Here is a 12,678-nt window from a genome sequence, read left to right on the forward strand (position 1 = left end):
AAATTAAGGGCTTCACTTTTTTTAAGTAGATTGTAATTATTTGTGGTTTAAATTTAGTTATTGTAAAAGATCTGTAGATATGCCAAAAATATTTTTCTACAAAAAACCACATTGGGTCACATCTGTGTTAAAATCTAGTCAACAGGTGCCTTGCTCCACCTCCCACCTTAGTATTATAAATATCAAAAGACTTCATTGTTGTTATTACAATAAGTTTGAAATAGATTTTGTATCAACAATACCAACTCTTTTTGCAAATGAAATAGACAAAGTTTACCCAGCACAGCAAAAAAAAAAACAAATAAATATAATTTTTGGATGTTCTACTAATGTTACTGATGTTTACAACTGCTCAGCAAAACCAAGTAGTTTATTTTATCCATCCATTTACAAGTTAGTATATAAACCAAAAATAATGATTTTTGATTTCTCTCCTTTAAATCAAAATTTTATTAACCTACCAATAAATGATGAAAATCATGTACTTTTAAGTCAAAATAATGGTTTAGCAAAAAATAACTATGCAATAAGCAGTCACAAAGCAAAGTTGATAGTTTCTTTTTCTACTACAAGATCTACATCTAACAACACAGGTCAGTAAGCTTATTTATTTTATTACTAATAAGTACCTTTTAATACAGGGTTTGTACGTATCAGGTTAAACCACTTTAAATGCCAATGTTAGAGTATTTTAGTATCTATCTGTAAAAATGCTTCAAATTTTCAGTTGAAAATAAGTTTGAATATTAGTTGTTATAAATATTGTTTTTTGAAAAGAACTTTAAATTGTAAAATTATTTTTGAACAAAAATTTAGTTTTTGTAGTCATGATTAACTAAAGTTAAATTAATATTTGAAAAGTGTCAGGATTTGTTAGCACAAATGCTTATAAATTTAAGAATTTTTAAAATAATTATCATTATAATTATAATTTAAAAAGTATTTGTTTTTTTCATTAAATTGTAACTTTCTATCAAAATAAATAATCCGATTTGTAGATTTAATTGTAGTGAGATTAAAACACACTGTAAAATGAATACCATTTTATTCCAGCTATTTATGTGCCATAATATATTAGATACTAATTTTTTTCATAGACATGTAGTATTTAGACAATTTAAATAAGTAAAACTAAACTAACTTAAGCGTTAATTAATACGAGTATTTATAAGGGGCTATATCTATAAATTAGTTTGAAGCTTAAGGTTATTGTAAGAATTAGGAAATAATACATTAAAATTTAACTATTCAAATATAAATTTAATCATTTGTTAACAAAAGATCCTAGCAAAACAAGTTCACTGGAATATATATAATAATAACAAGTTATACAGTATCCTTCTTTTATTACACTGACATATGTTTCTGTGTTTTAAACAAGTCAACACACTTCAACTGAGCTTTATAAAAAAAATACTGTAAGGAAAGAATAGAAGCTAAAGTAGGTATATACATGTGTCCATTAGAAATAGAAATGATAGCTAAACATTTTTATAGGTTAATAATAGATAAAATACTTAATGTTAAGGGCATAGGGGGTCCGACTTTTTCTTTTATACTAAAAATAACATTGAATCTCAGATAAAAGCTTAAAGTAAAAACTACAAGCCAATTTTTATAGAATTAAAAAATATTATTTATCTTTTGAGATATTTTAAATTTTATAAAAAGCTTCCAATACAAACAAATGGACTGCAAATTTTTTGAGGTCAATTTTCTCAAAAATTTAAGAAATTACTAAAAACCTATCTCCTCCTTCATTTTTAAGCTAGAGACTTCAATCTTTCAGCAAACGTTCCTTTTATAATTTAAAAGACTTCCAATGTTGCAATTTTAAAAATATTGAAAAATATAAATTTTAGATGAAAAAAAAAACTAAAAAATAGGTATTTTGTTTGTAATAAATTTTTATTTTTCAAAATTAAAATAAATCCTGCATTCAATATTTTTAAAATTTAATAATACACTTTCTGTATAATTTAAAGAAGATTGCTTAAAAAATGAAGGAGGATATTGATATTTAGTGAATTTGTCTTTTTTCCCGTTTTTAGTTTGCACCTTCCATTAGGAACCTATTGAGGTCACTGACTTTGACCGCTCATACCTCAAAAAATACTTCTAATTTTTTCAAACCGTTTAAAATGTCTGATAGCTCAGATAAAACTTCATAAAATAAGATCAACTTGTAAAAATAAAGGTGGAACACCTCTATGCCTTTAAATTTGACTGTAATAAAACTATATAATATTTGTAATTATTAAATTTAAATTTAATAAAATAAAAATAGGAAATAATATAACAAATCATAATATAAACTACTTACATGAATTTGAAGGAAAAACTAAATCTAAATATTTACTGGTTACTAATCATTGAAAAAAATATATCTAATAATTACGTCACAGTATATATGAAAATGTAAGTAGTTTGTAATACGATTTGTTATCTTATTTTGTATTTTCACTTTAATGTATTTAATTTAGATTTAATAATTGCAAATATTATATAGTTTTATAACAGTCGGATTATTATTAAGTATGTTATCTGTTATTAACCTATAAAAATCTATAGCAATTAATTTTATTTTTAATGGACACATGTATACCTACTTGAGCTTCTATTCTTTCCTTACAGTATTTATTTTTTTACAGAGCTCAGTTGAAGTATGTTGACTTGTTTAACACACAGAAACATATGTCAATGTAATAAAAGAATGATACTGTATAATTTGTTATTGTTTTATTTATGTTTATCTTTCTTATTTAAACCTCTATTTAAAGCGAGTTGGAAGATACGCTATAAACTACATTCATTTTGAATCTAGTTAACTTATTTATGTATTAGAAGGTTGCGCCTAATAACTCATTTATGCTACTGTTGAACTTTATTTTATATTCTAGCTTATGATTTGATAATTAACTTAGATACACCTTAACCTTTAACATTGTTGATTTTATAAACCCTACAATCCTATCTTATATCTTATAAATCCTACAATTCTAGCTTATATCTTATAAACAACTTATATTCAAGTATACTTTTTAATGTTATAACTTTATAAACTTTTGCTATTTGATTTGTATAGTTTTTATTTGTTTATGTGTAATACAAAGTTTTTTTACACATAAACTTTGTATTGCAATAATTTGATAATCTTTGACAATTCAGCATATAAATCAACATAAATTCCTAATATACTCTTAACTTTGAAGTTTATAGTTACTTCCAACTTATAAACATGTTGAGATGATCAATATTCTTTAAACTTTACTAACTAGGGTTGCCAAAAAAATTGGAATCATTTAAATACATTGAAAAACTTGGAACTTGACAGTTTAGGCAAAAAAAAAGCTGGATTAACCTGAAGTTTCCAACTAAAATTACAAAAAAACTTTGTACAACCTACAGCGTAAATTATTTTTAAATGTAAAGTTATGAAATTGCAATTAAATATAAAAATTCCAACATAAAGATAAATAACTTTTTGTTTAATTAGATTTTTATAAAGTTAAAAGACACATTAAAGTTTTATAGTATAATTTCAATGTTGTTATTCTCTATAAGTAAGTGTTTTTACCTTAAATTTAATTTTATAATAATGATGGACCAAAAAGCTTGTTCTTTAAAAAACCTGGAAGAAATTATAAAACCTGGAGTTTTCTTTTAAACTTTTGAAAACTCTGACTAATATTTTTAGTTAGTAAGTATCTATACCGCTGCTTGTGAAGTTAATTAAAGGCATAGGGGGGGGGGGGGGGTAAAACTCTTTTTTTGTTTTTGATCTTATTTCATATAGTTTTTACTAAGCTACAACATGCTTTTTACAGATTTTAAAAATTCAAAATAATTTTTGAGATATAGCCGGTCAAAGTTGGAGGCAACAATAGGATCCTTATAGGAGGCGCAAACTAAAACGGCAAATAACTAGAAATCACTAAAAATATATCTCCTCCTACGTTTTTTAAGATAACTACCTCCTTAAACTCAAGTTTTCAGGAAATGTTCCTTGGAATATTTAAAAAATTCTGTCGGAACAGAATTTAAAAAAAATAAAAATATAAAAATTTTGAAACAAGAAAAAAAAACAGTTTTTTGTTTATTTTTCATATAAAATTTTTATTTTTAAAAAAATTCTTTGTGACAGAATTTTCTAAATATATTAAGAAACATTTCCTAAAAATTTGAGGTAGTTATCTCAAAAAACGTAGGAGAATATAGATTTTTAGTGAAATAGTCTATTTTTGCCGTTTTAGTTTGCGCCTCCCATAAGGAACCTATTGTTGAATTAGACTTTGACCAGCTATTTCTCAAAAATTATTTTGAACTTTTTAAATCTGTAAAAAACATTTTGTACTTAGTGAAAACTAATATAAAATTAGATCAAAAACCAAAAAAGGGTGTTTACCCCCTCCCCCCTATGCCCTTAACTGATAGAATTTTACATTTGTTAGGATTTGAATCAAGTTTTTAGCCATTTGTAAGTACCATCTAAAGACAGTTGTAAAATAATATCTAACTTACTTAATATTTTTGCATCATCTGCAAATAGTCTTATTTTACTTTGAATGTCAGTGTTTAAAAAGATATCATTGATAATGATTTAAAAAAAAGGAACCAATTTCATCATTTAGTAATACTACAATGTAAACGTTAAGGGTCTAATGCAGTGGTCGGCACGCTATTTCGAATCAGTGAACCCTAGATCACAAAATTAAAATTCTATGCACCCCAATTTGCATTCTTTAGCGCCGCTAGTGTTTAAGAGTATGTAAACACTTTTAATCGTTTTTTACTAATAATTTCGTAACACCCAGTTAATTTTTACACGCTTACTTTAAGTTTACCAGTTTACCCTATCCATTTTAATAAACTTTTAATATCGATGATCTAGTTTTTACAACAACCAGAGTTTTAGTATTTAAAATTTAACAAGTAAGTTTGACACTATTACATTTTAACCCCTTTTGAGTCAAAAACCAAGCCTGAGTGACTAAAGACTGGACTTAGTACACAAGATAATCTTGAAGAGTGGTAGGTATAAGCAAAAAACTGTTTTAAATTACAATGAAAATTATACATTATAGATCTTGAATTATTAAAATATTAATAATTAATTACAAGTTAAAAAATTTCAAGTAAAGCAACAGTTGAAGATTTTTAAAAGATATCAAAATAAACCCAAGATTTTTGATAAATTTATAACTAGTTTCAGTCAAACTGAGTTTTTGTAAATATATTAAAACTAGCCTCAGTTAGTCTAGGTTTTTCATGATTTAAAACCAGACTTAATTACTCTTAAGAGAGCTAAATATGTGACAGCCCTGATATTATTGACCCTTTCTGTACTTTAATTTTATTATAAGTAAAACATAATTAATTTTTTTTGCCTAACAAATTTTTTGTCAAATATCAGCTTATTAAGCTGATAAATATAGTGATTTTTAATGTAGCAAAACGCTTTTAAACATTAAGAGCTAATAAAATTAAACATTAATAAAATACTAACCGTTTTATTTTGTTTTAAGAATCTATGAGATTTGCTCACTATAGTTTTGTTTAGGCGGTTAAGGGTGGAAGAATTTTTACACGAGGTAAGAGAATTGAACTAGGAGAGTACTAAAATGATCGTTTTATTAACAACAAAATGGTCAATTAGATATCAAGGTTGAATATGTCTTAAATGTAGAAAGATTAAAAAAAAAACTTTAATTTACTTTCTGCGCAAAAAACAAATTCATATACCCTAAAATAAGTTTCATGCACCCGAAAAGTCATGTGCACCCTAAAAGAAATTTCATGTACACTAGTGTGCACCAGTGTACACCGTGCCGACCACTGGTCTAATGGCATATTATTAATGAGTACTCTTTGTGATCTATTATTATAATAAATGAACCAATTTATTAAGAATTCATGTAACCCATCGTAAAATTTTTAATTAATTTTTATTGATATTGAATCAATTTTTTTTAATATCAGTATAGACTACTTTAATACATTTGTTTTTGAGATAAAGAACTATTTAAATACAAACAGTTAAATGCTTGATGAGCGGTTAGGGACAAAACCAAATTGTTTATTATATATAAAGTTATAATATTGTCATACGCTTTTTTAAATGAAAAACTAGTTGAATGAAATATGGTTTTATCTAAACTAAAATGATTGAAAATTAAGAGATAAGTATGTTTCCATTTTTATGGGTTGGACAATTGATTAAGTGAGTTCAAAAACTTCTGTGCCAAAATTAAGAAAACACTCATGGGTTTCATTGTAGTCTGTGTTAAGAATTTCCCAATTTTTTTTGAATATTTTTATACCCAAGAACATAAAAAGAGTAGTCATTGGAAAAAAAAATATTTATATTACATTTTTAACAGTCTCGTATATTAGACAGGTGTGGAAGGTAAATACAGAAAACTCTTAGTTTAATTTTTTTCTAATTTCGTTTATACATAGTAATTTAAAATTTATGTTGTTAATAGAGATTAATTCTTTTTTAACTTTAAAAACTTCAAGGGAATTTCTGTAAAAGACAGCAACACCTCCTCCCCTACTAAACCTATTGTTTTGGATAATATTATAGTTAGGAGGATAGACTTTAGGTGTCAACCATGCTTCATTTAGAAAAAATAAATCAATAATATTCATGTTCAATTAATTCTCTAAAAGTAAATTTAATTAAAACAGATCTTATGTTAATGTTATCAATTCTAAAATTATTTTTGTTTCAATAATTATAAAGAAACTTATTACTATTAATATTAAATTTATCAGATAAAATACTATGATTAGAAATGTTAAGAAGTGTTGACTCACTGTTTTTTACTAATACCAGAGCTCCTGGGTATTGTAAGAAAACTGCTAACTTGTTTATTTGACTGATTTATTGTTCCTAACCAAATACTTCATGTTTAAAATATTCTGGTTTAGTTTGCTTGTTTTAGTTTGACTTATTTTCTCAAGGTTCTAAATGCTTCAAATTCCAAGATAGTTCTGTCTGGGTTGATGTAAACATTTGCTTCTTTTCTATATTTCATAATTTTCAAATTTCTCAGTTTTAACAGTCTGTGTTTTGAGGCTACATTGTTCAGCTTGATTATGATTGGTCTTACCTTTTGTTATCTTACTAACACGATATAGTGATTTAACTCTATCTTTTTAATCTTGTTTTCTCCTAAAACTTTTTGGATAATTTGCAAATCTTTTTTTTTAGTTTTCAAGTGAACTAGTAGTTGAGTTTTTCCACTAAGGAATGTTGAATACAGTTAATACATTTCATGCCATCTTTTCTTTTAACTTTAGTTTGTTTCAACTTCTATTTTTGGCTACAGCAATCAATTTGGTATTAATTTTAGTGATAAAGTCTGTTGTTATGCTTGTCTGTATTGTATCAGCATATGTTAAAAACTTGATTTAAACCTATCAATTTTGGGAGAAAACTCAGTTTTAAATTCCTAAAACTTATTTGTAATTCAATGATTTTTTAAATCAATCCTGTTACTATACATTAATTTTTTGTCACAATTGAATTCATTTCAGAATTACAAAAGTTTTCTTCTCAATGCTCTTACTTTCTCTTTATACTCTTTTTTTAACTTTATAATGTCAGCTTAAAGTATATTGAGTTCATTTTCGTTTCTACTTCCTAAAGCAATTAAGTTTTCTTTTGGTTGTTTTACTATTTTAGAAGTTTCAATCAGGGCTTTGATTTCATTTTCCAAGGACATTTACTTTTTCTATATACACATTCTTATTCAAATAGAATGAAAGTTAAATTTAATAGACTGGAAAGTTATTAGTAAGCATAACTAATGAATTTGTTGAATTTGTTTTTTGTAAAATGAGAGACAATCTTGTTAAAAGAACATTAATATCAAAGTAATTCTTTTTAATAAAGTTTTTTAGCCTTAATTTAGTAAAGGATTATTATAGCACAAAAGCAAAGTAAAATAACTGAAATTTTATTTTTTTCCATTATTCATAAATTTCAACTTTGGAAAATGCAGTTGAAGCAATACACTAAAACACAAAACATATATATCACACAAACTATAAAAGTTAATAAATTTATTAAACACAGGTATAGTCTACAGAAGTAAATATCAAATTAACACAAAATGCTTTCTTTGATGTTCTGGCTGAAAAAAGAGATAAAAAATTCATAACAAAAGTATAAAGAAAAGCCATTTTTACAAGTAATTACTTAAACTTTCAATCCTTTTGTAGCAAACACATATAGATTTGTCTTTTTAAAACGTTATACAGTAAAGCACAAAGAATCTGCTCACTATAATTTTTAGCTCACAAATTAAACAACAATAAAGCAATTCTCGAACTCAACGGGTGACCTGAGAATTAGTGAACAATTTAATTAAGTTACAGTCAATTCCTTAAAAAAATGCTAAACCATATACACCAGAAAAATGCCTGGTATTACTAAAACTATTGTATATTGGAGCAGCTTCTAAAATGATTAAAAGATAGTAAATTTTACGAGCAGAACATACTTTTCATTGAAACAAACCCAAAGTTCTCTTTACGTCCAAACCAACACTTCATTGATTGGGCAAAGACCCAATGGCATCAGAAAAAAAAAATTTTGTTGCCTACAAATTTAATACTACTGCGAAAATAGCTACATTTGGCAAAATTCCAGACATCTAAAACCAATAATAAAAATTAGTGTATAAGTGTAGACCAGTAATAGAGAAGACAAACAGAGTTCATAGTTGAACACCTTTTGTAAACAATCCCAGTTGTGGAAATATTTTCAAAATTTCTAATTTTAGTGTTATGAAACAACGTTCAACTATTTTAGAATTAATTGGGCTGGAAGACATTTTAAGGCATTTAAACAAACCTAATTTATGCTAAATTAGGCTATAGTGAGTTTGATTACACTTGAGCTAAAACCATTTTGTGTTATTTTTAAATTTACTTTTGTTCAATTATTTGATTAGTTTATATAGTTTTTGTAATGTACATAAATTGTGTTTTATTGTATTGTTTTAACTCTATTTTCTCTGATGAAAATTTATGAAATATCTAAAAAAAGTAATTTGATTCTTATATTTAGTGAAGACAAAAAAGTCTGGTTTTAAAACAACTTAAGAAAAACGCTTCATATAATTCTAATTTTTTTTTATACATTATTTTTTTTAGTGTGTTTCTTGTATATTATATACAACAGGGTTGCCAAAAAACCTGGAATCCTAGAAAAACCTGTAAATTGGAAAAAAAAAACTGGAATTTCGAGCAAAAATCATCAAAAAACCTGAAATTTTGAAAAAAAAAACTTGGAATTTTAAACAACTTTTAAATTTTAGCTAGTAAAATTTGGATTTTGACAATAAATCTGTGGCATAGACAAATTTTTTTTCTCATCATCAAAAGTTTTTTATTTAAAAACCCGTTAAAAGAATCTTTGAGATATTTTTTTCAATGTTGTTATACTATAAAACACATTTTTTACAGGGTTACTTCTTCCCTATAATTCCATATAAATTTGCAATATTTAAAAAAATCCCTATAAATCTCTAGAAAAAATTTAAAAACTTGTGAAAATCCCTAGAAATTACGTTTTTTTTGCTTGGTGATTGAAATTTCAAAGCCAAAACAGCAACACCCCATGGTAAAAAAAGACATAAAAAAAATTTAAATATTTTTTTCAAATCAAAATCTTTGCAATTAAAGTACAAAAATGTAACTCTATTGCACCACCTAACAAATAAAACTTTTCCTTTTATCATTAAATACGATTAATCTAAAGTTTACCTATTTAACTAAAAACAGAGCTTAAAAATCCACGAACCTTTGTAAATTTCTTATTAAGACTGTGCTTTGTAAACAGTTAATGACATATTTTAATTTCTGTATGTCAAAAATATGTTCTTAAAATTCATTTTTTTTTGTTTGATAATTTCCCCACAAAATTGCTATATTTAATGGATTTTACTATAAAGTTTTTTTTTTTTAATTTTATTTAGAACCCTGTTTTTACCTTAAACTTAATTTTAAACTAAAAATAGACTCCAAAAAAATTTATTTTTTAAAACCTAAAAGAAATTTAAAAAACCTTGAGAAAATTTGCTAAAAACATTTGGCAACTCTGATATAAAATTGTTGTTAATACAAACTAATGCTTAAAATTTACATACTCTTAATTGATTAACACTTGTTGACTGAAATAAAGTTAACTGAACTGAAAATTCAAAATATCAACAGTATAATTTTTTTTTGTAAGCCTAAAATATAATTGTACCTATAAATCAAATTAATAGAATCTCAGGTCTACAGAAAAGAAATTGATACTTGTGTAATTTTTAATGTCAATTAAGTAGCTAGATTAAAATAGATAGAGTAAGTATGGATAATCAAATTGCACCAACAATAGCCATCTTTTTATGGGTAGCTTATCATATGAGTATAGTAACTTAAATTTGAAGCATGTTAATTAATTAATCAAATTTAGAAAATGAAAGAGGAAATAAATTGAAGTGTCTTGCTGATAACCTTCAAAGTGAGGTAAGTAATTATCCCATTATGCAAAACTTTTTTTTATTTAGAAACATATTTTTATTTAATAGTACTCTTATAAACTTAGATTCAATAATATATAATAAAATTTAATTGTTCATTACCATTACACATACATCTGTGTATTTACTTACAGTATATAAATTATATATACTTTAAAACAAATATATAACAATTATATGCTAGCTACCATTATTTCTATCATCTGCTACTAATTGGCACAATTTTGAACGTTATACTGAAGATGTAAAACTGAAAGTTGTCATTCACAAGATGAAAGAAAAAAAAATTAATTCTGAAATCAGGTCTAATACAAAGAATATCTCTACTGTAAGTTTTAGGTAAATTTTTATAATAACTTTATTAATAAACTCGATTTATAAAAGCTTTATAAAATGATAAAAAAAAATTTCGTCTTAAAGTACTTTTATCTTTAAAGTAGAAACTTTAAAATTTATTAACATACCTTTTTAACTATCGACCAATGGACAGTTATTACTTAAATTACGCGAAGCTGGTTTTTATCTGACTCCTAGCGCGTTATAAATATATCGTTGATGTTATTTAAATGTTTAGAATTGACTTAGCTAAGTTATTTAGCTAAGTCGACCTAATGAAATGTGACTTAAACTTAGACTATAATTGGGCAGAGGGGGGTAAACACACTTTTTTGGTTTTTGATCTTACTTTGTATAATTTTTACTAAGCTACAAGGTGCTTTTTACAGATTTTTAAAATTAAAAATCATTTTTGAGATACAGCCGGTCAAAGTCGGAGGCAATAATAGAATCCTTATGAGAGGTGCAAACTAAAACGGCAAATAACTAGAAATTACTAAAAATCTATCTCCTCCTACGTTTTTTGAGATAACTACTTTTATGAAATGATCCTTGATATATTTGAAAATTCTGTCGGAACAGAATTTAAAAAAAAAAAAAAAAAAAATTATAACATAAAAACTAAAAAAAAACTGTTTTTTTTTGTTTATTTTTTGTATAAAATTTTTATTTTCTTAATTTTAAAAAATTCTTTCCGACAGAATTTTCTAAATTTATCAAGGAACATTTCTAAAAAATTTGAGGTAGTTATCTCAAAAAACGTAGAAGAAGATAGATTTTTAGTGAAATGGTCTATTTTTGCGGTTTTAGTTTGCGCCTCCCATAAGGATCCTGTTGTTGCCTCCGACTTTGACCGGCTATATCTCACAAAATTATTTTGAATTTTTAAAATCTGTAAAAAGCACCTTGTAGCTTAGTAAAAATTATATAAAATAAGATCAAAAACCAAAAAAGGGTGTTTACCCCCCTATGCCCTTAATGCTTAGCCTAATTGAATAGTTAGATTGTTAGAATGCTTAAACTAATTGTATATAAGAAATCGAGTTCTAGAAATAAAAGCTGTTTTATAATGAATAGAAACTGCGATAAACACATTAACAAAACATAGCAAGTAATACAAATTATTACTTCAACTCAGAGGTTCATACAACAAACAGTTGCCTTCGTACAAGAAGTACGAGGCAAACACAACCTTTTTACCATGATATGATATTATTCCAAGCTAAAAACTAAATGGCCAAAAAACTAGCGCTTTACTGAATTTAAGCATTTTTAACTTTGAGAGAAAAGGAAGAAAAGAACAGTGCTAGCTGTTACACCTTGTAGTTTAAGTATTTAAATGTTATTTTTCAGCTCTATTAGTAGATAATGAACTTAACCACACAACCAACAACAACAGCATCAAAGACAAACAAGCGTTGAGTTGTGAACAATTTAGCTATTTAATTTTTTCAACTTTATCCACAAATGAAGTTGCTTAAGGGCATAGAGGGGGGGTTAACACCCTTTTTTGGTTTTTGATCTTATTTTATATAGTTTTTACTAAGCTAAAAGATGCTTTTTACAGATTTAAAAATTCAAAGTTTTTTTTGAGATATAACCGGTCAAAGTTGGAGGCAACAATAGGTTCCTTATGGGAGGCGCAAACTAAAACGGCAAATAACTAGAAATTACTAAAAATCTATCTCCTCCTACGTTTTTAGAGATAACTACCTCAAATTTTCAGGAAATGTTTCTTGCAATATTTAGAAAATTCTGTCAGAACCGAATTTAAAAAAATTTCTTCCAACAGAATTTTCTA

General features: G+C 25.5%; 1 protein-coding gene across 1 annotated transcript in view; it reads left to right on the plus strand.

Annotated features, from left to right (window-relative positions):
• Positions 1-12,678, plus strand: part of LOC145836172 (uncharacterized) — a 28,225-nt gene continuing 15,547 nt past the window's right edge. Inside the window, exons 1-3 of the mRNA XM_082943984.1 lie at positions 1-593; positions 10,475-10,527; positions 10,726-10,880. Coding sequence (XP_082800110.1) covers positions 80-593; positions 10,475-10,527; positions 10,726-10,880 — 722 coding nt within the window. The 5' untranslated portion in view covers positions 1-79. The remainder of the gene's footprint in view (positions 594-10,474; positions 10,528-10,725; positions 10,881-12,678) is intronic.

The sequence above is a fragment of the Thalia democratica genome, chromosome 5, assembly GCF_965202585.1.
Source record: "Thalia democratica chromosome 5, ktThaDemo2.hap1.1, whole genome shotgun sequence".
In the NCBI taxonomy this organism is placed as follows: Eukaryota; Metazoa; Chordata; class Thaliacea; order Salpida; family Salpidae; genus Thalia; species Thalia democratica.